Here is a 26,472-nt window from a genome sequence, read left to right as displayed (position 1 = left end):
ATCGAGATATCATATGAATAACATGTTGACATTGTTTATTATTTTCAATAGCGATAAAACCTTCACCTAGATATCAACACTTATTAAATTGAAATTCAAAACTTAAATTAATTTGTAGAAAATGTATTCAACAGTGATAATAAAGTCTTTATTTAATCAAAGTTATTTAATAATTATTATAATTCATCTATACTAATATTATAAAGCTGAAGAGTTTGTTTGTTTGAACGCGCTAATCTCAGGAACTACTGGTCCGATTTTAAAAATTCTTTCGGTGTTAGATAGCTCATTTATCGAGGAAAGTTATAGGCTATATAACATCACGCTAAGACCAACGGGAGTGGAGCCACGCGGGTGAAACCACGGAGCGCAGCTAGTTATTAATAAAAAGAAAAAATATATACAATGTGTAAATATAGCGCGTTCAAGTATATTAATCTGTTTCATCACTATTAATCTGATAATTACGAGCATCTTACATGTGTAATAAAATTATAATATGAACAATGTATGTACATATTAACATTGTGTAAAAGATTACTCAATAATTGTTCTATCATATTATGCACATATACAGAAAGTGTGGGAAAGTACAAAATTCATATTTTTATTAATTTATAATATACGAATTTAGCCCTTAAATGCTATCGACTTAGTTTTTATCATTAGCCCTCTTTCTATGAATATTCTGACGATTTTATAAATATTGTATTACTACAGATACAACTTTTTGCATGATCGAGAAAGGGAGATGCACTGCGGTTGAATAAAGAAAGGGATTTAAAGTGACGGCTCTCCTATTTGTTTCTCGCTCACTCATTGTTTCCGCCATACGCTAAGTCACCGCTTCGTATCGAGCTGTTTGACGCCATTTCCAATAAATTTATTTATCTTACTGTGATAGAATTGTTTTTGGATTACTTAACGAGTCTGTTGTCCACAGCAACCGCGGCGGCAACGTGAACGGCGGCATCGGCGGCGGAGAGGGGGCGGCGAACGCGGGCGGCGGCGCGGGCGCGCAGAGCCACCTGCAGCTGGTGCTGCAGGGCGCGCGCGGCGCCTACCCGCCCCCCGCGCCGCCCGCGCCGCACCACCCCGCCGGCCCGCTGCACTACGCCGCGCCCGCGCCGCACCACGTGTACGCGCAGCCGCCGTGAGTGCAGCGCACGTTTTGAGTTCATAAACATCAATGAAATAGTCGACATTAAAAAAAAAATAATAATAAATAAACAAGAAAAGAGCGTATTTATAATTAAAAGGTTGACAATCTGTCATTAAAAAAAATGTCTATTTGGACTTCATTATATTATTATCAGTACTTGTAGATATTAACTTTAGTTCAATAAATAAGCGAATATTTTTTAAATTCAATAATACGGCTGTTCGGATGTCTGCGATAATATAATCTCATATATATGAATTTATATCAATAAGTACATATTTCAATGAATGATCATGTTGTTATCAAACTGCAAAATTGCTGAATCATGCTGTATATTTTTTACATTGATACCAAACGAATTCTTAAAATGCAACTTTTGAAATCATTTAAATATTATATTGAAATTTTATTTTTCTTACAGAGGGGGCAATACACGTTTGCAAAGTGGCAACAACGGTGACAGTGAAGCGCACAGTGATAAAACGCTTTCTGAGATCTTAGATGAACTCATAGAAACCAATGAGCGCGCTAATGCGCCTGAACACGGCGGCCTAATGGATCTTGATAGTACACGACCTACTAGAAATGACTACCAGGTAAAATAAAAATAAAAAGTGTATCAATTCAAATTATTGTGAATGGATATAAATTCAGTGATTATATAATGTCTTCTTTGTTCTAGGGCGTAAAAGAAAAGAACGCGGCAATAAATGCCATTACTCAGAGCCTAATGCAATGTGAAACTGTCAGCAAGAGCCCAGTCTCTTCAAGCCCCGCTCCGCCTGTGTATCCTGTACAGAGCCCCGTAAGTATATTTAAAAAAAAAGTTTTTTTTTTTGAGGAAATGAAACTCAAACTCAAAGTCAAACATTTATTTATTCAATTAGACTTCTTCCAGAAGCACTTTTGAATCGTCATTACATTCTTTAAATTTACCACCGATTCGGAAAACAGTATCTATGGAGAAGAACCGGCAAGAAACTCCATAGTTGCTCTTTTAAAGTCATGTCCATATACAATATAATTTTACATTACATGTTACTTACATCTAACTACATAATATTATATATTATCATAATATGCCAAAGAACTGTCCTGTTATTCTTACGCGACAACCCTCCATGGATTTTCATCTTCCATATATTCCTTAATGCTGTAGTAGGCTCTCTGAACTAATACATTTTTTAAATAAGTTTTAAATTTAACACTACTAAACTCTTTAATACTATGAGGAATTCTATTGTAAAAACGTATACCTTGGCCCATAAATGAATTTTTAACTTTAGCTAACCTATAAAATGGCATTTCAATTTTATTTCTATTCCTTGTGCCAAAACAGTATCTATCTCCTACTTTTGTGTGTAAGTCCGCGTTTTTGTGTACATGTAAAACATTATTAAATATATACTGTGATGGTACAGTGAGGATACCAATATTCTTAAAGAGATCTCTTAGTGAGTCCCGAGCACGTAAATTATATATAGAGCGTATGGCTCTTTTCTGTAATATAAATATAGTTTCTATATCTGCAGCCCTGCCCCATAGTAGAATTCCATAGGACATAATGCTATACATAATGCAAACACTTAATTGATTTTTTAAGGTACACTTTACAGGGCTTTATTCAGCATCTTTTCCCTAATTTTTTTTTGTCATATCACTAAATTTAAGCAAACTTTATATTATGGAATGAAATACATAGTTGAAAATTATGTGCTACACGCTTTTGAAGTTGAGCTATAGTATGTTACATGAATTCAATGAATGTTATAATTATTATGTGTAATGGAATACGTGTGTACGCAGGGTACGTGCACGATGAGCGGCGCGGGCGTGGCTCACGGCGCGCTGTACGGCATGCAGCGCGGCGACAGCGCGCAGTCGGCCCGCGCGCGCGCCTTCGTCGAGCAGCACCGCGCGCGCCTGCTGCACATGCAGGAGTCGCAGCAGATGCTCGTCTCGCCCGAGGTGAGACTAAACGAAATAAATAAATAAATCCACTTACCATTACCTGCCCCTTTGCTTGCTCTGACATAAAAAAAAATGGGCATGTGTACTGAGCACACGTGTCAGAAGTGAAACTTCTTTGGCGAGATTCAAAAGATACCTTTTACACGATTTTCGTCGCTTTACTCCATGACGTGACGCTATTGCCATGACGTGGCCTTGAAATTTTACTCTCAACACGCCTAAAGAAGTTTCACTTCAAAAATTCATCAAATAGAACTGTTAAAACGTTAAAGGTTAGGATTTACAATTTTTTTACTTTGTTAAGTGTGTGCCAGAAACCCTAGTTGTTTATTAATTACATGATTATGTGAACATGATAAATGCGCTTATTAAATCGATTAAAATAATCGTTCTATTAGAAGTGCTAATTGATATAACTAGTGGCTTACCTTTACATTGTTGTGAACAATAGTAATGAATTAAAAAATATTTTCATTCCATTTGTTGATTTGAATAGAAAACTTAACCTCATAAATAATTTATTAACTATTGTTATTCTTAGGGTTTATTTTTTAATGTAATCAATAATCGCAAAGTATGTTTGGTATCTTAAAATCTAGAAATTTTATTCATAATACCAACGAAAAACCGTCACGACTCACTTATTTGGATAATCTATGAAAGAATAAGTTTAATGAGTACTCAGTGACAATTATAACATTATTTTCAGGCTGCCGAACAGCCTCAAACGGACCTTGGTTCGACAATTAACGCTCTCGTGTCTGCGACTCCGCCTAATGTTACTTTGTTGCCGAGAGCTGATTATCACCACTTATATCATCCAACCAGTAAGTAAATTGATTCTGCATTAATTACTTCAATACCAATATTTTTTATTGAATTTACGTGCTATGTTATTTATAGCTCGTAAAGGCTTCAAAACTAAACTGCGTTTTGTTTCAGGTCAAATGGGTTCAAGCTATGGTACAAATAAAATTGTAACCTCTCAACAAAACTCCATGTTGAGTAGGCAACTTCATGTAAGTGATAATAGATTCACATAACTTTGGTTTATTGTATTAAGAAATTTTGATTAGGATAACATTTACTATTTCACAATTTTGTTTCGCATTTAGATAAAAAATACTACAAATAGAGCAGTTAACAATATCCATACTCCTGTCTTATAATACTTGTATGAATTCCAGAACGCCGGCGGCGGCTACGGGCCCGGCGTGTCCGGTGTGTCCGGCGTGTCCGGTGTGTCCGGCGTGTCCGGCGTGTCCGGCGTGTCCGGTGTGTCCGGACACGGTGCGGCAGCGCTGCACACGCCCGTCACCCCGCAGCCCTACCACCGCGCGCCCAGACCGCATCTCGGTAACTACCCGCAACACGCTTACGTACCTGCCCCGGTAAACGGATGCTTATATACATGACCGTAGAGTTCAATTTGCAATAAAATTGGATTTAATTTTTTTAAATACTTGTATGTAAAGGTCGTCAGTCGTTATAAGTGCATTAATATGCATTCAGTATTGTGCATTTCCTCGTGTGTCTATAAGCATCCTTACATAGGTATTTAGAACAAATCAAATGCTTTACATACACTGAATTACATATAGAAAATCACAGTAAAAAATGTCATTTATATTTCTCCTTATCACAATTTTTAAACCAATAAATTATTGCATTCAGTGTATGGTTCATAATTATTTGACTATTCAATCAGCCTCAATAGTTTTAAAGATTCCACATTATTTTTTATTTTAATCAGATTTGTATGAATTCTACGAGAGGCTGTTAATTTAAATAATATTATCTTAGATTATGATCAATAGCTGAATTAACTACATTAGGTATACAATCCATTATAATAATTATAACACCGAAGTGTTTGATTTTATATCAAAAACCATATCACTCAGTAGAATTTTTAGTTTATATAGGTGGCCTTATATAGGTTGAGGAGCTGTATTATATGTACGTTATTATACATTTATTTGAGAACTTATAATTTTTATACTCAGTCTGATCCAAGGTTTCTTTAGTACGCTTACGCATACTAATTTAAAATAGATATAGACTTAATCAATTTTATTTCCAAGAGCATGACGTAAAAGCAGGTAACTTAATTCTTCAGCATGCCACGTAGATTCGAAAAATATAACTAGCCTCGAGTTTTCGAAGCGTCATACGAGTTACAAAACTAATTGCATGATATTGGCTTTTTCCAAAGAATACTTTGTAAATGCGACGGGTAGAGGTAGCGAGTTAGATAGTTTTGAATCCCCAGATCCGACGCGTAGCTCCTTTAAATTACGGCGGCCCGAAATTAATTTAGAGGACGCGCGTCGCATACGTAACGTATGCGGGCGCGGAAAGCGAGGGCGCTCTTAGCTCCGAGAAGCGCCACAGAGTAGGTAGGTTCGTACGTCGCGGTCGACGGACGGTCGGATTATAATAGGCGTGTGTGGCAGTGGGCGGCTACTATGAGGAGAGCGAGTACTGCGGCGAGTACGTGCGGCGGGCCCCGCACACGCCGCACCCGCCGCACCCGCCGCACACGCCGCACCCGCCGCATCCACCGCACACGCCGCACGCGCCGCATGTCTCGCCGCACGACCACCTCTCATGTGAGTACCGCCGCCAGCGCCGAGACATGAGTACCGACAGCCGGCACCTCTGCTGCCGCTTCTCTGTACACACCCAGTGTTGACTCATGACTCGATGTGTGGTCTGTAATTATAAATAGCAGCGAGGCCTTCGAGAAAATATCGACTGTAAATAATTTTAAAGATATGGGCATCAAACAAAATAAAAACACGTTATAGATAATTAAGATTGCTTTTTGGTAGTGGAGTGGACACAAATTTTTAACAGCTATAATGCCCGGCTCTGTCAATACATACGCGAAATTGAGCTGTAGATTTTTGTATAGAATACTCTTATGCCCCGCTGCAAGTTTCGTTAATCACCCCATCTTCTCATTTTGTCGCTCTAAGAACATAATATCATCTGTAACAAATACACTTTTTAATAGGTAGGTATTGTAATGTTTATATTATTAATTAATGGTACAAAGTAGATCTTGCTTATTTTGATGCAATGTATGTTGCATACATTGCCATTTCTTAGGACGGTACTTGGATTCACACTTTGAGCACTCAGAATAGCTTACCCATCGAGTGCTCATTATTTTATAATAAAAATTTTATTTGTTTCGAGTTATTAACTGTCAAATACTATTGAGCATGTTTTACAATTTAAGCTAAGCACGTCCGTAGTTTTCTCAAGATGGATAAGAATTTCTGAAAAATTTTGTGCATTAAGGCTGCAGTCTAGCAAAATTGCGTTTTCAACAAGTTATTTGACAATTTTTTCCCGGCTAATGAAATGATAAACTGAATTTTTTTTTCTTGTTTATCAATTAGTGTTATATACGCAATGCGCGTGAATTTTTTCACATTTATAAAGTTACTTTATGTTACCTTAATCAGGCCTTCAAGATAAGTCTCTTTCCCCCAAAATCATTTCGAGCTAAGTTTGTGCACTCACTACGTTGCAACCGATTACAATTTACATAATCTGATCAGCGCATTATTATCCTTATATAGTCGTTATTAAAAACTGCTGAATACAATTGCCGAAAAACTTATGATTTTCTTAATTAGAGCGTTATAAATTCATTAAATTTCCCATTTTTTGCCTTACAAAATCGATTGATAAATACTGCTAAAAGTTATTTTTTCCATTAATTTATTCGAGTTGGTTGAAGACCAATGAGTATTAATCCTTTAAAAATTTTTTTTTGAATTTTGATAATTCTTTAAATATTAAAAAAATATTTAAAATAATAAGGAAAAATCCTAGCGAATTTCTTTAGTAGCGCTCCTTGGGCCGGAGCGTTCTGACGTGTGCTCTACGCTCGATTTTCCTTCATACCGAAGTGAAAGTTGCTCTACTTCATTAAATTTAATATTTTTGTTAATTGATTATTTTTATCTTAGTTTTGTGCAAATATTCGTATTTTTAAACATTTGATTTCGATATGGAAAATAAACGAAAAAAATACGCGTGTAACTACTAGAAAAAAAATTATCTTCGAACATAAAGTTAATGAAACCAAATAGATTGCAACACCTTTGCAATCTATTTGGTTTAATTTCAAATCTATTGGCAACAATTTCTTTATTTTACGGGGTGTCAGTAAAGGGATGTATATTTCTTTAAAACTAAAGTAAGCTCATAAATTTTCTTATAATATAATTTTTTTGAAGTTCCAAAAATGTTTATTTTTCGTTTGAGAAATATGAAATATAATATAAACTTGTATTGAGAACTTGAAGTTCCCAAGTTCATCCGGGGAAATCCCCATACGAGGAAAATGATTTGTTTACTCCAAAATTGATCCGAGGTGTTTCAATTTTTTCTTCTAGTCATTTTCAACGTAGCGTCATGTTGTTTGATTATTAATTTTGTAACTTAAATACAGGATGTTGGTTTTATATTCTGATCTTACAGACGCGCTAACAAATTTAGTCCACCATTTCTAGTTTAGTCTAACTACAAAACTACCAAAAAACTCTAAGTACCAATATTAAAACGAATGGATTATCATCACATCATCAAAATTCAGTGGGGTTGAGAACTAAACAAACAGAAGTAACAGAGACGCGAAGAATAAAAAAAGAGGACGAAAACGATAATTCGTTGATGCTTTCCCTTTTCGACGTATTGTTAGGGTACATCACCAATCTGCAAAAAACAAAACTGATGATTCCCAATTGCTGATTAAAAATGAAAAACAAATAATCGACAACAGTGGTGAAAATTTGCTGATCACAATGAAACATCCTTCAGTGGTAGCAGATTTACTCATTTAAAATGTATCGGTGAACAGCGTAAAGGAGAGGAGGACAGGAAAACATTATGGATGTGGATGGTGGATTGTATACAGGGTGTAATCGATAAGTATGTGCAGGCGATTATGACGTTATTATTGCAGGTATCAAAAAACTTAAAACTGATATCGAAATTACTTTACCTAATGAGCAAAATGACAATAATAACTTTTTAAAAGTATAACGAGAAATATCTAAAAAATTTACTTTATACACGCCCATATCAAAAAGGGAAAATGGGACTAGTAGAAGTTAAATGTCTAATTCCGGCAAAAGACATGAATGCGGAAGATGCGGTTAAAAAAAAATTTAATATTTGAAATACAATGCAAAAAATAACACTTTTGTCATAGATAAGAATCATGACTATTTTTTCCAAATTCAGGGACAACTAAACGTTGCAGAAGCAGAAGTCTGCTTATTTGCTGTTTGGACTGGAGTGAATCATTCGTTAAAAATAGAATATATAAAATAGAATATATAAAAAAGTATGTAACGTTTAGGCAAAATAAAATGATGGACCATTATTGGATTTTACATAAATTGCCTACTGTCAGAATTGATTGATTCGAGACTTCAGCATTCGATGCCCATCAAGGACCCATCCTATATCATTCAAGCGATTGAAAAAAAAGAGATAAATCCAGTGCAACCGATAAAGCATCAGAATGCTAGCAAAAGATTTATTAGGTTTATCAATATAAATCTATATATTATACATAATATAATAAATCTGTAGAAGACGCGAAGACTGACATCCGCGCGGACGGAGTCGCGGGCGGAAGCTAGTCAGAAATCTTTTGTTTTCATTTAACACAAACATTAATTTTTTTTTATTATAAACAAAATTTGTTTATCCGTTTTATTAGTTAAACTGAACAACTTTCACTAAGAAACTTAGGTCGAAAAAAATGTATAGAGTTCTGCATTTTGTATGGAAAGCTTATTTTTTTTTATATTTCGTCCAAATTTCTTTGTAAAAGTTGATCAGTTATATAAACATGAAGTTGAAGATATCAATAGAAAGTATTCGCAAATTTTGTGTAAGTACTGATAAAAAAAAATCACCCGGTGTAATTTTCACGAAAATTGTTTCAAATTGTCATTTTTGGTACTTATTACGAATATTAAATTATACGAATGATTTAATTTTTAAAAATTAAGTGGAGCAACTTTCCCTTAGTACATTTGTATTATTTACATATAGGATGACAGGATGCATTTGTTTGCACTACTAGACCAAGCCCTTAAGTAATCCTTTTTAGAAATACTACCTGTATTACCTAAATCAAATTAACTAATACTGTATAGTTTTTAGCTTTTCTTTTTTATACGTAAATTTATAGGTTAATACTATTAGCTTATAAAACCGCTTTTACTTTTAATTATCTTAACATTATTAATTATACTTTTTAAATCAAAATATTTTCCCAACAAAACCCTGATAAATGCATTTAATGCTGTTATAAAACAAAATAATTAGTGAGGTGTCGGTTAATTAATTGTAGTTGAAGAGTTATAGAATCCAATAGAAAATGCACATTCTAGTAAGTATTTTTTTAACTGAACAAATCTCTGGGGCTTTACGGTCTGTGTACATTTAAATTTATAATACTTAGCACTATGTGATTGTGAATGCACTATGATATCTTATATTTTTATAATATTTGAGACGCTATTATTTTGGGTTTTGGTGGTTAAAGATATAAGTTTTGTTTTTTCAACTTTTAATTGGAAAGGTAAGAGAATGTAGATAAATAAAACCTTAGAAAACGATTTTTGAATGACATTTTGCATGATAATGCTCGAACTATCGCTACTACAACTATACTTCTTCAATTTATTATTCGACAATTATAAATATGATGCATCGCATACGAAAGCTAAAAAATTTACTTTTTTGGATCAGTCTGTACTCGGGAATGTTTCAATTGTGACAATTTCACAATTTTTTAATTAAATATTCTATTATTCATTTACATATACGTATTTATGTTATGTATTTTAAATTTTTATGCGTACTACTTCTAGTACTAATGTGGGAAGTATTGCAGAACTGATAATAATAAGAAATGATTGAATAAATATAGATATGGGGGGAGGCGCGGGCGGTGCGGGCGGCGCGGGCGGCACGTCGGAGTACGTGCGCAACGAGCTGCGCGCGGTGGTGGGCGCGCGCTCGGCCCGCCCCGACCTGCACGCCGTGCACGCGCCCGACCTCGACCCGCTGCTCACCTTCGACATGTCCGCCCCAGGTTGGTACACCCCATATCGTGCTATCGTATCTTGCTCTCGCCCCCTGTACCCTCGATACGATCGATCGCCCCGTATGTTTCATATACCCGCATTAATCTAAAGCACAATTTATAATACACCACATTATAGAGAGGATGTTATGGTATAAAAGTACTTACTGGTATGATATTTTGATGTTTTTTTTTATTTTTAAGTTTTAGCACTTTTAAGTGTAATGTACATTGTCAATATTTATTATTTTTGGAGAGGACTCGAGTTAATGTCACTAGCAATTGGTAGCTTAACAGTATTATAGTTTTATAGCTAATTTGCACATTGTCGACGATACTTGTGATGATTGGATGGTGATAACATGTGACTAACAAGTACATATTAACAAAGTAATGAAATGTATTTAATAAGGGTTTACTCATATTTTCCAGTCATCCATCAAATTATGAAACTGTTTTAATACGTTTAAACAATTCTGTATAAAATTTAAATATTTTTTTACTTTATTAACGCTTCACATTTACACTTATTTTAATGTCTCTAATACTTTATTAGTGTTGTCAATAACGTTTTATCCGACGGCCTTGTATTATGCATCGTGTTATCTTATTAATTTCAGAGGCCAAACTAATTAAAATTTATGTTCATTATACTGTGTGAAATATGAAGCAAGCAGCCTAATAATTATATTCAACAAATGAAGCTATATTAGGCTTTTATGTTTACTTTATTTTAAATTTACTATTATTGAAGTAATGAACAAAGAATAAACATCGCATATCTTTTCACGTGTAATAATTTATAAGTATGAGAACACAATTATACCATGCTTAAAAGACCTCAAAAGTAAACAGCTGCATTACAATGCTACCTTCATTAAGTATTTAAATCTTTAATAATTATAGAAATACAGGCAGGAAAACCTAACTTAAGTCTGTACAGTATTTGTAACACGAACCTAAATTTTTCGCTTACCATTTCACATTTAACTAACTAATCACATACATATGAGCCGTACTATACCTTCTAGATTTTTTATACAAAATTAAATTCGTTTACAAATTATTCTGGTGAATATAATAGTAATCGCGTTTCATAAAATTTGTAACTCCCAATGATTTATCACACATTAAATGGAAATAGTTACTTTTATTTGTTTATACAAATGCTCTTGACATTTGGATGTTACGGCGACAAGTTGGATACCGTACTATGAATATTTTGTCGATGAACAATAAGCACAAGAAGGGTTAGTCACTGCCAATGTACCCGTGTGTACGTACGTAGGTGGCGGCAGTGTGGTGGGGGGCCGAGCGACTTCGGCGTCGACAAACACGTGGGAGTCGCAACAGAGCACACCGGTAAGCGTGGGACGTGACCAGCGAGATTCAATCATTTAGTCACTCAACACTACTTTTCTATAGGTTTCATTATTTTTCGTAGAGTACATAATTATGATTATTACATATTGAGTCTGCTCTGCTGCGTGTGTTGTCGAACGATCATTTTGATTTAAATAGGCTGATTACAGAAATGTGCCAACGTTAGCCGATGTAGATTTTTATGCAGCGAATCGTTTGGTTTGTTACCTTTTTTGGTACAGTCGCAACGCTATGATTGGCGCATTTCTAACGTTTATTAATGAAGCTTTTGTGATGTGACAATTATTATTCCTCATACTAGTTTTTACTACTTGAATATATAGAATAAATATATTAGTATATTTTTAATACAGTCATACGCTTTTTAGGTCTTTAATAAAATTTCAGCTTAATAAAGGAAATGGGGTAATTCGCATGCGCAGTTGGTGAAGGTTTTCTACAGGACTGTAGTTTAAAAAGATTTTTTGTATTTTGCAAATAGATTGCTTTTGTTTGGCTTCTGAAATGATATTATAGCATACGAATTATTTCGTTTATCGAGTGCTATTTTACTATAATGAATAAATACCAATGCATGTTAAATATAATATATTTTAAGACCGAAATCAATATAAAATAAGCAAAAGCAATATGACGTCAAAATGTCCTGAATGTCAAACGACATCTAGATAAGTTTTTTTCCAAAAATAATAGTAATGTCCTTCGACCAGATCTTCTTTTTAATGCTTATAAAGCACGCTTTCATTGCTCACAATGACACGTGTGTTATCTCTTTTTAAATGAATTTTACTAATTACTAGCTTTTCATTCCCATTTTATTTCACTAAATATTAAGTACATTAATGATTCACGTAAATTCTTTTCAGTTAAACTTATGAGACATAATGTACGAAATAATTTAAAAGTCCACGAAGATGTCGACTTCTATCGTACGTGGTTTCTTTCCAATTTGCTATAACTTTAAACAAATTTATTTTGTGCAGAAAAACCTCCCTAATCTAAATCTTCTGCGACCTCACTAATTTAAATGTTTACTTCCTGCTCATTTGATACTACCAGATAATAAAAAAAATCATTGTGTTTTTATTAAAAACATTGGGTCAAATAAGTGTACGCAACGATTGCGCAGACTGAGAGGTGGAACGTGTTGAGAGCACGCATTGATGGTGTTTGGTGTGTCGACAGAGTATTACGGAGGCGGGGTCGGCGGGGTCGGCGGGGTCGGCGGGGCCGGCGGGGTCGGCGGGGGCGGGGCGGGCGGCGGCGGGCGGTGATGAGGCGCGCGCGGCGGGCGCGGGCCCGGGCAAGGCGTCGCTGCTGCAGAAGCTGCTGTCGCAGTGACGCGCCGCTAAGGGCCCGCGCACTTTGCATTTACGCATCGCTCGCCCCGCGGCCGATGCGTCCGATACTTAGATTCCGTGCGCTCGTACGCAGTGTAGTGGCGCTAGTGATGTTCTTCGCTCGAGCGAGCTCTGTGAGAGCTCGTCGATGTCGATCCTTAGATATCCGTATCTATGTATAGTTTTAGTCGTTACGGTCCCCCGAGAGACGCGACGGTGACTCCCTGCGAAGCAGTAGAGCGCGACCCGCTCGGTCCCTCGTCCGGATCTCCAGCCCCGCGATGCGACGGACGTCCCGCGTGCAATATTAAATACGAATAAACATATTTTTTTGGCGTTGTAAACGTTATGTATTATAGTATGAAAGTCAGATGTTACCTGTTATGACAAAATAAGTTGTAGTATTGGATGGGTTGAATGCGTCGAGCCTCCGACTCTATGCCGGTCTGAAATGTTCGATTTAAAATCTATTTTGATGTTTACCCGTATTTGGAAAATATATTTTTAACATTATTATGATATTCATTATTATTTGACATATTCGATTGTTATATTTTATAGACATTACTTTGGACGCATAGAGTCCGAGGACAGTTTCATTGTGTAAATAAAGCGTTGTTAAATTATAGCTGTTGCTTTAGTGTAAATATTTTGTTAATATATCCTTGTGTTTCTTATGATATAATATTATTGTAATTTTAGAATTCATTTTTATCTTTTTTTTGAAAGTTTTATCAAATTTTAAATACCTGCACTTGATAACATTGTCTTGCTTCTTTTTTGGTACGAGTACAGCGATAATGCATAAATTAGATATTCCATTGCAATTTTATAATATTGGTGGATATTTCGCACGAAATGATAAACAGCGTATCGAAGTCCTATGTTGGTGTCTAGATTAACAAAACTTAAACTTTTATTATTAACGAATCAATTCCCTCTCATTTGTAATTTAAATAAAATTATTTAGTTAGACTTCATGAGAGCATTTGAGTTTTAGATATTTGGAATAAGATAAGTCCACTGCCGGCCGCCAGGCATTATTTAAATTGAATACAAATACTCCTGCTACCTCAATATTTGACGAGAGTTAAATATTTTTTTCATTTATTTATATTGCTGATATAATGAAATAAATTTTAGTAACATATGAGTTTTTTTTTGGAAACACAAAAATATGAAATATAATATTATAAAAATTATATATTTCATTTTTAAAGTACTTCTAATGTAATATTATTCAGTAGATGTAATTAACACCAATAAATACACTTAGCTACTTTTATTATTTAGTTAGAATAGGGACTTTGTCAATATGCAGGTAGTAGTTAATGGACTACCGATTCAACGTGTGCTCAATTTGTGTAAATCTTATTTGATATCATTAATAAAAAGAAAAATCTTCCAAGTTTTGTAAATGTGTTATATTCAATATTTTTATGTACCAAAAACAATTGTTTAAACTTACCTTTTCGTGTCACCTCGAAAGTTTTACAAGTTGAGCACAATGCCGCATAGTGGTGAACTGGATGCGGTCTAACAGCTAGAACACTTGCCTATGATAGAAGCATATTTTATTACTTACTTTGTAATTAGACTTAACTCGATATAAGGAAACATTTGTCAAGGCAATCTCGCCTGTATTGATTTAAGAATGTGCGCAGAAACTTTCCTTGCTGTCATTACCTTAGTACCAGCGTGATTGTTGAGAATGTGCTTATCGAATAACATAATTACCGACGTTACAATTCACCATTCACACTTTAAAGTTAGAGTCGCACAATGTAGCTTGTACATGTTTTAAGATTCAAGATGTAAAGTGTTATGTGAACGAATGTTTATAGGAGTAACAGAAGTCCATTCACGATTTTTTGATACGGTGCGATTGGGACCATGGCAGTAGAATGAGAGCTCAAAATTATTCACTTAATTAGATATTGCAAGTGCTTTTTATAATATTCATATTACAGTTTATCGTTTGTAATAGCAATGTGCTATGATGAAATCTGTATAAAAAGCATAGGCGGTGTTCCATTACCTAAGTGTTTAAATATTCATCTAAGGACTTGATGCCTGTTTCATTTCGCTTAAACTCACTGCTTTCATGATTGGTAAGGTTCGTCTGGATTGTGTCCCGTCTGGTTTTCGAATCCAATAGCCATAAATAAGAAGCTAAAATAATTCAGGCAGAATTACATGTGGCCCTATAACAGTTTTCACTTCTATGAAAATCTTGACTCTAAAGAAACATTTTTTGTCTATTTTATCTCCTTGTTTTTGACTTATTCTAAAAATGTAATATTCTGTTTCCGTAAAGAATGTATAACATCGATACATCAGAGTATCTAAGTAGCAATATACAGATCTTACCACCCATAGTTTATAGTATATGAATTAAAATGTGATGTATTATAATACCTACCTAAAGATGAACGTACAAATAACTAGTAGAATACCCAATAAACCAAAATGAAGAAGTAAGCTAAATAAAAAAATAAATACTTATATTAATATTTTTATACCTAAAAAGTATAATAGTTCTGATAAACTAGGCTACTGACCAATCTTATTCGTCATCGAGGACATAATGATGTGACTAGCATTTTTGATAGTGAGATAAAGCTTTATAATGTCCGATTAACGTAGCAATATAACATTTCATTCCATTATGTCTTAACGGGAGACGTGCCTGGTGTCTCGTCCAATATGAAATAACCCGAGTCTAGAGAGTACAAGTGACGTTGCTAGCTTTCTACATGAACTCGATTACTGCTACATTTGAGATTTTGGTATTTCTTACCTTCATCATGTACATAGTAAACGTGTATCCAAATACACACTGTAAAATGCTACATTAAATACTATCTTTTCATTTTTAATGTTACATCTATAACAATGTTAATGTGGTCGAGAAAAGATATTTTTTACATGTTTATAACGAAATAGTTAAAAGAATTAAAACTGTTGAGAACACGTCCATTCATAATAACGGTTTCCACAGGTTTTAAATATATGATACACTCTGGGTGCCTGAAATATAAGGATATAAAAGTATTTTTCCAATGTCAACTTTATAAACGGTATAAATTATATGAAATAGACATCAATAAAATTGTATATAAATACAGTAGATATAAAATTGGTGAACTCAAATGCACTACAATGTTAACGGCATTTCTAATAAATTTTAAACAAAATACTTGGCCTTTAAATAAGTAACATGGATACAGCAACAATTGGTGATAATGTTAAGATAGCGTATGCTTTATATAAATAGACGCAATATTTTTTTAATATATTGTTACGACAAATAATGTTATATAATATCCAACTTGAACAGATACATTACCCATTTCAATGTAGCATTTGAACTTTGCGTGGATTGGATTGGATTGCATGGACATTTCGTTAACAATTTTTTTTTAATTGAAATTGTATCAGTACAATTTTCTCATATTTTAAGTATCAACGTCGTTGTTATTTTACTTTAAAAAATGATAAGCAAAAATGATTTCTTAATTAATTGTATGTAAAACATGGATTAATTATTATTTTCCCTGTTGTTATTTTAATTTCTTAAACTTAAAGAGCTGGATCTAGTGATGCATCTTCAGGGCCCCATAGGTGGTTTCGAATATAACGCATTAACTTATAAATTATAATATAATTAATAGCTAAGTAACACCAAAAGTAGGAGGGATAGTCAGTGGCTAGAGATGGGTTTTAAAAATCATCAACGAAGAAATATTCCTATATAAATATTTTGATATATAAAAATTAAATTGTTAAATTGGCCTTTATGATAAGAAATATAACTCATATGCAAAGTATGTAATTAAGAAGATAAATGATGTTTATCTTTGTGTAATGGATTTAATACCTCATGAGAAATCGAGATCCATAAATACAAAGAGGATAAATTGTACGAGCTACTCCGACAAACCGAAATATTTAGGCAAGAGAAGAATGCTGTGCAAGTGTTGAGACCGATTTGTACTTCAATGTTGAATCTTCCGTTGTAGTGTATTCTTTTGTAAATTTGGCTAATATTCCGATAAAATGTATCTATTGTTGTAATTTTAAGATTTATTGTCATTTCAGAATTCTTAGAAGTTTGTCGATTAAGGCATGATAGATTTAAATATATATTTAAATTGAAAAGAAAATTTGTCTATGTATTTCGAAATGTTGTATAATTCGGAATTTTATGTAAGGAAAGAATTGGAATAACGATTATTTTTGCATAAAGATTGGTATATATGTGTCCCGTCGCACAGAGTAATGAACATAATAATGGAAAATTAAACAAATAGGGTCCAAAGTTTCCATCCAAATGTTACAGCAAAAATAATTGGACTGTATTTGAAATGTGATAATTGTGATTAATTTAAACGACAAATTACTCTGTGGAAAGGGACTCGTGGTGAAAGGCCACACGTTATAAGAAACATTGATGGGTACGGGAATCTTTGTTTCAAATGGAAAACATAATTAGTGTAACTATTATTCACATTTTCTCAACATCTTTATAAAGTAATACTTTTATAAGCATCTTGTATTTCCAATTTTTATGTAATTCCTCTGTAGATGATGTGTGATAAATATTTATAGTAAGATGACAGTTGCTAACACGATGAGGTATAAGAAATCCCGTACAGTATTGATTTTATTTTTTGTATAAAATCATGCCTCGGGTCTTGGCCTGTCGTCTGTGAACAGGGGTATTGTATTGTGTATATTCATTTAGATGTAACAATCTGCTGTAGATAACGTTATAAAACTAAAACTAATTATGTTTTTCGAAAAACTTTAACGATATTATGAGCCAGCAGCAGAAAGGATTATTGTCATTACGTGCTTTATTGTAATATGAAATAAAAAATATTTGTGTCAAACACAGACTTACGGGTGGGTTATATTTGTCAGCTTTAACATATATAGTAATACCCAGTCTTAAATGGACTAAAACTTTATTTAGTGTTGAATATAACTAGTCGTTTTCGTACGCAGTAATCTTTTTTGCGGGTGGCAGTTATGTCTGTGTTATTTAGTTCTTCATATGTTAGTTAAGAGCTCTTTTGTGTTGCTGTGCTTTTCAAAGCATTGTATGTATGTTTATAAATTGTAAATAGCTAAAGTACATTATATTTTTACGACTAGAATACACAACCAAAGTTGTTATTAAAGTGATGGTTGATTAAATAATAAATTCGATATAGGTCGTTATGTTTATCTCTTACTAAACATACAACAAAATTTGCGTAGCTATATGACTGCATACTATGTCTTTTAATTTTAACGCAACCACCCTGATATTAATTAAACGAATTTATTGTTTGTGAATTCGATTATGTGAAGCGAAAATTGGTGGCGCTCCCAACTTTTCAACCAGAATAAACGCGTGGCTTACATTTTTTGTTCCTAGTAGCTCGTTCCGATTCATTTACGATGGTAATTGTCAATTACTAGCCGACACTACTTTATAACCATGTATTCGAATCGAAAAACATAATTTTATTCATTGATTAAACAGGCGTTTTAAGTACATTACATTTAAGTTGTATTTTTTTGTACATTTTAGATTCGAAAATATATTAATATCTAAATAACAGTTGTTTCTTTTAATATCTATTTTAAAAGTCAGTCCTTGTTGACATATCCTATATCCCAAAAATCCCAATTATTTATTGGTTTAATTTTTAAGATACATACACCACAATGTATTATAAGTAAGATTATTTTATGCAAGAATACTAAAGGAAATAGTATGATGTTACACTAAAAAATTAACTTTTGTCGTAAGATATAATAAACTACATACGCGTCTTTGTGTTCTACAGAATGTTGACCTATATAAATTACTAACCGTGAAGTAAAACACGAAAACTTAGTTTTATAAAAAATAAATAATTGAAACAATTCCTTGCAGATATATTTATCGGATTATCATAGACCATTAGGTACAAAATGTTAATTATTTGTAACAATAGGTAGTGCAATGTTCACTCGTACATCGTGGGGTCACTAATTATACCGGCTCCTTCAGTTGAGCTAAAGTTGTGTCTGTGTATAAACATCGAGTCATTTCTGTGGAAAAATATGGATATTCGCGATGGGTATTTGCTGGCTAATAGGAGTTATATCAACTTCCTGTGTCATTTTGTGGATATCCAGGTTAATAAGAAGATTTAACATAATGATTGTGAAATGTTTTCGAAGATGGTTCTCGAAAAGACGCGAATCAAAAGAGGTATGTATATTGTATACCTATGAAGATATTTTTTTTTGTTTTATCTAAGAAACTAAAATATTAACATTCTGTAAGAATTATGTAAAAAAAAAACGGTAAACAGAAAATACTTTAAACTGTATAGGTACATAAGAATAAAATTATTTTAAATTATTATTTTTTGGTTTATTTACTATTATTTGTGTCAAAGTATTTTTCCTTTGTATGTTTTGTACGCATAATAAAAAGATACCTATTCTATCGGACATATAATACCCAAATAATACCTAATAGCTCACGGACATGTCACATGACCATGAGACTAGTAATTATTTATGTGGAAAATGTTTTAAATGCAGTTTACATGAAATGGAAAATTTATAAAATTATCTATGCCTTTATTACATAAGCACTACCTAGTATCTTTGACGTTTATACATATAAAGCTGACTTTTAGAACTACGTACAGCAAGTAGAATAATTATCACAATATCGTTCAAATTTTGTTCTGACAATTTCACGCAGTTGTGCGAAGGGCGCGTAACATAGATACAGATCGTTTACGCAGAAGATGTGTACATCTAACATGAAATCATACACTTGATGGTTTAAAAAAATTGTTTTAGTCCAATAAGATATTAATATAATAGTCCTAAGTACTATAGATTGTAGATTAAGAAAATACCTACGGATATATCTATCGAATTTTTCAGAATCTTATTTTTCAAATACAGACTAGAGGCTAAATATTTATAACATCGCCCCATTTCCTTCTAACTAAACGAAATGTTTGGATGAACAAACCCGAAATACCTGGCTTGAATTTGCATAATCTGCTATAGATAGGCTGTAAATAAGATAATACGTAAAAAAATTGCAACTTTCTGCATACGTTAGACTGTATCTACTCATATATATTATTTTATATAGGTAGGTTAAAATGTAACTTCTAATTTGACCTCGTCGATTCATTTAGTGTAGGTACTTTATTGAAGCTGAATTCACAATTAGAGGCAATTAGCATTTACGTAAGTATCAAATATAGAGCTGTGCTCTACATCAATAATATCACACAGTGTTTCATTGTCGAATGTATCTACCTAGGTACGGAAGCTCATAGTAAACAATCGCAAAGTGTGTGGTATTTTACGATACAAAACACTTATTTTATCGGATATATTTCAAGTATGTACATATTTAAAAGCATTTAATAAACTTAATTTTTCAAATAATAACATTGAAATGCTGGTCATGTATATGAGGATATATCATATATTATACAGCCAGACAAGTTAACGGTTAAACAATACATCTACAAGATAGTGTTAATAATAATCAAACTAGCTTGAATCCATACCTCTCCATCTATAATAATATATTTAAAAAGTGTTAGTTGTAACTAACTAGCCGTTCTGAAGGCAGTGGTTCGCCGCTAACTCTAGAACATTAGAACGGATTTTGATGGATACATTAATTATTTCCACTTGGATTAAGATATCAATTTTTAATAATTTGTACATCTAAAATCTAAATGATTGTAGTCAGGGCAAACAATTATTACCTAGTAATCATTATTTTACCATTTAAGAAAGAATTTAATCAATCATTGCCTCCTCGTCCTCCATCATTATCGTCTTAATTCTATTAAATTTAAACGCCTGTTCCAAAACAATTTCATAATAGTAGTTTGTGATTAATTTTATCTCTTGTCTACCTATTGATAAAAGTCTTTTTGAGACTACCTACTTCCTACAGACAAATTAACAACGTAGTCTATATTTTTGATAACAATTTAAAAAATCTTTAAGAATGTATGAGTCGCAGGCAAATTGTATAATCTCGCAGTTTACAAATGCTCGGCATTTTGTAATATGCTGAGGATTTACTTTTTCCAAAATTCTACAAAAAGACGGTCGCGAGCCGACGGAGCCCCACTTTGTGGGGCTCCTACTTCTATGTAGTTTTAAAAACATGAACCTAACCTAATCCACCCCCTTATCCAAACGAAAAAATTCTGATGTACTTAAGAATCCTTATCGATTTTAGAGTGATTTTGACTTGTTTCTGTAATTCTTTAGGAGCACGTTTAACGAAACTAAATTAGTAACAATGTGTTATAATATCTTAAATTAAAGATTCATTCAATATCTAAAATATGTTCCAGACAATTTATTGATATTCATTGTCCAGTTTGTTTAATAGCCAATAACCTGAGAGGTGTTTCAATTTTTTCCATGCGGGACGTTCGTGTCTTTGTAGTTTACACGGAATTTAAAAGAAGAAGTTTTCTTATAAAATATACGACAGTAAAGACACTGAGACATCCTAAAATATGCTCGAGGCAATTTAAGTACTTTTATTCAAAAATTCAAAGAAAATCTAAGTTAAAATAGCCTTACTTTGATGAAATTTTATGTGTATTTGGCGTCGAATTTTTATAACATACAACAGAGTAAAAAATAAATAAAAAATACACATTAAATGATAGATTTATGCTTAAAAATTTGCAATCAAAAAAATACATATTATATGATTTATGAAAGTAATGGAATATTTTAAAGTTCTCTAGAATTTTCGATTATATACGGGATCGCAAACGCTTTACGCTGTTACGGCAGCGGGCAGACCGCGCTCCGCGCTTTAGGGAGTAGGACGTGTTGCGCTGCTCCGTCAGACACAAAATTACTAAAGTACGTTTTTCCCGCGCGTAGTAGTCGGGAAGCCCACGATACTAGATTAGAATTGGTGGAGTAGACGATACCGAGATAATAAGGTCCTATAATGTTTCCACTTTGAGCGCTTTCAGCCTTTGCTACTCGACTACACGATGATCGCGTTCAAACGTAAAAATACTAGCTTTCGTCCAGCGCAATTTTGTATTAGGACTCTTAAATGGCGAAATAATACAATCTGCCTGCAACATATGTACCACATTGATATTTTAATTTGCGCCTATTGCTCAAGGGTGTTTCAAAAGTGATGATTTGCTCTTTTTTATTAACAGGAGAGCAAAAATAATAGGGTTGTGATGAACTAAACTATTTTTCTAAGGTATTTTTTTTCGATGATCTTAGAGTAGTCTACAAAAAAAAAAAAAAAAACATTTTTCAGAAGTCGGTTGAAAAATTGAATCCGGTCTGCATGTCAGAGAATATTATACATAGTATAATTTACAATGTCACATATAATATTTATGTAGACCCCTTTTCTAGAGTGCTCTTCTTAAAATTGGAGTGGGTTCGAATTTTATCTTAGAGCATTAAACCAAATTTTATTTGCAAATTTTTTTATTATTCTTTTATGGCTTTTGTATTACTTATGTTATTACAATTAGTAATAATATATTTATTCAGCCGTTGTGACGTAATGATTGTACAAAAAATTAGTAAAATAATTCTATTTACTGTAAACTAATGCATATACCTAGGTATGGTGTATTTGTTTCTTAAATTGACCTTATTAAGTATCCATAATATTTTTAAATTAATTTGCTATCTAAGATGTACCAAAGGATATTTTGGTGTCAAGCGTCATTGTTATTTTGGTATCGCAAGTGCCAAGTAGCACGGGATGTATGCAATTAATTAAAACCATCTCCGAAAAAATACTTTCGGAGAAAATTATTTAAAAAATAGGGACTATTTAAGACGATACACAAAAAAAAATCCACTGCTTGGCGGGCGGAGTCTAATAGTTCGCTATCGCGAACGCGGGTGTGCGCGAAGTCATTCTTGCAAACTCGACGCGCTGCCGCTGGCCGACTCGGGACAAACATGTATGGAGTCGTCATACAGTTATAATATTGTTATACATTTATTTAATTGTTGATTTATTGGTTTTATTTTCTTGCTTATAAACAAATAATCTTCTTTTTAACAACTACTTAGACATTATTAATAATTATTATTATTTCGTAATGTTTACTTTATTACAAAATAATACAGGTTATAAATAATCTTTAAAATAACAAAAAATATTGTTACTCTGAAATAATGAAATGGTACTCAATAACGCGGACTACTGAATGGATTTAGATAGAATTTGATGCTGACGTAGATATTACATCATGCCCAGAAATGAAAGGTACTATTTCTGAAAGAAGTTATAAACCCTAATTCTTCTCAGTCAAAGTCAAGAGTGGAAGATATCACTAATACAGTAAAACTGATGCGAAACGTTGGATGTTAATTTGTATATTTTTTTGTTAGTTGTTACTTAATCACGTCAAGACTACATTACCAATTTTGATAAAATATAGCTAATTGCCTGGATTTACACATAGGATACTTTTTATCCGAACTGAACACTTCTGTGGGATAAAACAGGATTCACGATATAACCTAATTCCACGCGGGCAAAGCCGCGGTCGGAATGATATTTTTTTAAATAAAAAAATTGTTTAAAAAAAACACAAAATATATTGACGCATGTATTTATTTTTTGCACTCTATTATAATTGTAATTATTCATAACAAATAATCAAAATAAAATAGCCAGAACAAAGTTAGGCCCTGGTAGGGTAGGTAGGCAGGTACAGCAATGTGAGACGAACACTGGCTTATTTATACCAATAATAATGTATTATAAACATTAAGTTTACAACAAAAATACATAATATTAGCTAATGTGAAAACGAATCAACCAATCATCCCACAACAATGAAATGTGCACACAAATATTCATCCAAATCGGTTCATGTGATTAGGAGGAGTGACTGCAGCGCCATCTTCCGGGCCCAATTGTGTTTCCAGATCACCCAGGAACTCAATTTAATATACTTACACAAAATTTTTCGAAATGAAAACTCACATTACTATGTAAATATGAATATAAACCTGTTTTAGTACTAAGCAATTTCCCGCACAGGTGTAGTAAGTATAAATGAAATAAATATCAACATCAAATTCTTTATATGTACAACATACTTATCTACCACCTACTAAGAAATGTAATTCTTGAAATTTTTTCGTATTTTTTTTAAATATAATACTACTCCAATGAGCTCCTGTTCCTTAATACATCCACCATACTTCCACTAAGTTCACCATGATTTTTTATTTCTTTGCACTTTGTTGCTTTTTGCTAAAAATGGAATCATGCGATAAAAAAAAGTAGAGCGTTGATAACATACATTTTTGACTGAATAAAGGTACTTACGAAGGAGTGGGTTCACATTGTGAACAATCTGTGGGTTTATTTTCCTTCTGGATTCCGGATTTCTGAAAAGATTATCTATGCTATAAATGAAAAAATCTTACACATTCGTTATGTACTTAAAACAGGGGTACATATCAAACATCGTCTATAATACAATTATCATCAAATTTAAAATAAAACCAACTTACTTCATTAATTTGTTCCAATTGTAAGCATTCTTTTTCCTCCAACCTTTATGTTTCTTCTTCTTATTTTCTTTATTGTCCCCATTTGTCTCATTTTGTCTTATCGTGTTGTCACCCTTTTTTACGATTGCGCGAGCGACACAAGTTCCCCGTGTGACGGCCGTAGCGGGAATGACTCGTGCAGCGATCGGGGTAGGAAGGTACAGGGCGGCTCTCGCTATATTGGCTGGTCGCGCGCTAATTTCAAGTATTTCTTGTTTATTTCAAAACCATCGCATATTTCAAAATTCTAAATCGGTAGACGTATAGGTTGTATATTTTATAGTTAATATCTAAAAAGTCGTAACTTTACGTTTGTTATTTCGAAGATGCCAGAGATTAAAAAAAAATAATAATGACAACTTTGTATTTTTTTTCTATCGAGAAAATATCATGGAATCATGTTTCTAAAACGGTAGACGTATTGTGTTACTATTGAACTTTCTTGTCAAGAATTTTCATCACGACAACTTTAATAATATAAAAATTACGAAGGTTTAAAAAGGGCCGTAAATGTTAGAAAAATTCATTCATCACCTTAACACTTCTATTGCTTTAGATTGCGTCTCTATACATGCATAATGCCATAAATGACTCTTACACTGTGTGTTACAGGCTAACTCCATTATCTTAAGCTAATTTCCGCTCATATCAATCTCTGATTCTCATAAGCCATTGTACAATACATTAACTAATCAACTTCATACTTACAGAGAGCTTTTAATTTAAAATGACGCAAGCATAGCTTAACAACGATACAGTTGTTCAAACAATATCATTTGAATAATATAGTCTGTATTTTTTCACAATATTATTTTGAAACACTACAATTATTCGAAATATAGTTAACTATGAGTAATAAGTAATAACAATAATGGTTGTTCCGCTATGTACATAAAAGTAGATTATATTAATAATTACACACATTCATATAGGTAGTTAGGTATCATAAATTCTTTTGATAACATGATCAAAGTTTCTAGTTTTCAGCGGAATTTTCAAAAAAACAATATTAATTACTTATGCACCTACATATTTCCTCTACAATAGATAGCTAATTGGAAGTATATTTATGATGAACATTTGCCATCTCTCTCGCTTTATACGTGTATAAAATATAATATAATATAATGTGATAAGTCAAAAGCATTTCACTTATTTATTGTTATGAACAGCTGGTTACGGGGTTGTGCGTAGATGCGCGAGCCCGGGCCGGCGCGGCGTAGTCCCGACCGAAATGCCTCTCCGTTCGCACGCGCGTTCGTCCCGTGTCCCACTGTCCTGCTTGTAGTCCCCTACCTCGATGAATTGCCGCGCGCGTCTCGAAGGATCAAATATTTTAAACTTCTCATGAATTCTTGGGATTTTTTGAGTTCTCGCGCAGTTATCCCGGTTATTTGTGTGTAATACAATTAGGAAGATGCCCTGGACTTGTCCCTGGTCTCGGGATCAACAGCGCTCGGACGATACCAGTACACCTCCTCAATCATTGCCCCAGGTTTGTTGTATTAAAAGTAGTCAAAAACTATTAAACCACAATGAACTTTTGTAAATATTAATTTATGGCATATATAGACCAAATTATGTATTATGTTTTTTTGTGTTGGATGTAGAAAAGTATTTTACTATAAAATTATATGCCTTACCTACCTATTAATTGTACATATTATATTAATTTTTATTACATATTTTTACTTACAATGAAATAATTTATTCACGTGAATGTAAATTTATAAAATATTGTATTGAAGAATTGAATAAACTCTAGGTAGTATGTAGAGTCAATTCAAGAACTTTTGTTCAGTTAATTAAAAAAATCTGCTATTTTTAAATAACAAAAGCTCTTCAAATTTTAAATTTTAGAAATAAAAATAAAAGTT

General features: G+C 33.0%; 2 protein-coding genes and 1 long non-coding RNA gene across 12 annotated transcripts in view; 2 read left to right on the top strand and 1 right to left on the bottom strand.

The window, feature by feature from the left end:
- tai (basic helix-loop-helix family member taiman) overlaps positions 1 to 18,591 on the top strand; it is a 49,206-nt gene extending 30,615 nt beyond the window's left edge. For 4 of the 7 annotated variants that reach the window (XM_089704860.1, XM_089704836.1, XM_089704827.1 and 1 more), the window contains 10 exons: positions 944 to 1,153; positions 1,584 to 1,758; positions 1,845 to 1,967; positions 2,969 to 3,130; positions 3,843 to 3,960; positions 4,076 to 4,152; positions 4,321 to 4,489; positions 5,590 to 5,745; positions 10,104 to 10,268; positions 11,548 to 12,799. In XM_089704860.1, the coding sequence (XP_089560986.1) occupies positions 944 to 1,153; positions 1,584 to 1,758; positions 1,845 to 1,967; positions 2,969 to 3,130; positions 3,843 to 3,960; positions 4,076 to 4,152; positions 4,321 to 4,489; positions 5,590 to 5,745; positions 10,104 to 10,268; positions 11,548 to 11,660 (1,468 nt within the window). In that variant the 3' untranslated portion in view covers positions 11,661 to 12,799. Of the gene's footprint in view, positions 1 to 943; positions 1,154 to 1,583; positions 1,759 to 1,844; positions 1,968 to 2,968; positions 3,131 to 3,842; positions 3,961 to 4,075; positions 4,153 to 4,320; positions 4,490 to 5,589; positions 5,746 to 10,103; positions 10,269 to 11,547; positions 12,800 to 12,827 lie in introns of those variants that run through there. The other 3 variants (XM_089704817.1, XM_089704852.1, XM_089704845.1) reach the window with 3 other exon arrangements.
- Positions 18,592 to 19,021: 430 nt separating this feature from the next.
- Positions 19,022 to 26,472, top strand: part of by (focal adhesion protein tensin) — an 85,411-nt gene continuing 77,960 nt past the window's right edge. Inside the window, exon 1 of one of the 3 annotated variants that reach the window (XM_089704936.1) lies at positions 19,022 to 19,232. In XM_089704936.1, the coding sequence (XP_089561062.1) occupies positions 19,095 to 19,232 (138 nt within the window). In that variant the 5' untranslated portion in view covers positions 19,022 to 19,094. Of the gene's footprint in view, positions 19,233 to 25,850; positions 26,091 to 26,472 lie in introns of those variants that run through there. The other 2 variants (XM_089704929.1, XM_089704952.1) reach the window with 2 other exon arrangements.
- On the bottom strand, positions 24,107 to 24,886 carry LOC149490495 (uncharacterized). Of its 2 annotated transcripts, XR_016317675.1 has the most exons (3): positions 24,557 to 24,886; positions 24,369 to 24,430; positions 24,107 to 24,293 (listed from the first exon to the last, which is right to left on the bottom strand). It is a non-coding gene; the product is annotated as an uncharacterized LOC149490495 (long non-coding RNA). The 2 variants fall into 2 exon arrangements; XR_016317674.1 differs by having other exon boundaries at positions 24,107 to 24,430.

This window comes from Colias philodice, chromosome 2 (assembly GCF_061535455.1).
Source record: "Colias philodice isolate Cphi_HAF_F1 chromosome 2, ilColPhil1 Martin Lab GWU primary, whole genome shotgun sequence".
Classification (NCBI taxonomy): domain Eukaryota; kingdom Metazoa; phylum Arthropoda; class Insecta; order Lepidoptera; family Pieridae; genus Colias; species Colias philodice.
Note: the sequence above shows the minus strand (reverse complement) of the source record. Positions and strands in the feature narration are given on the sequence as shown.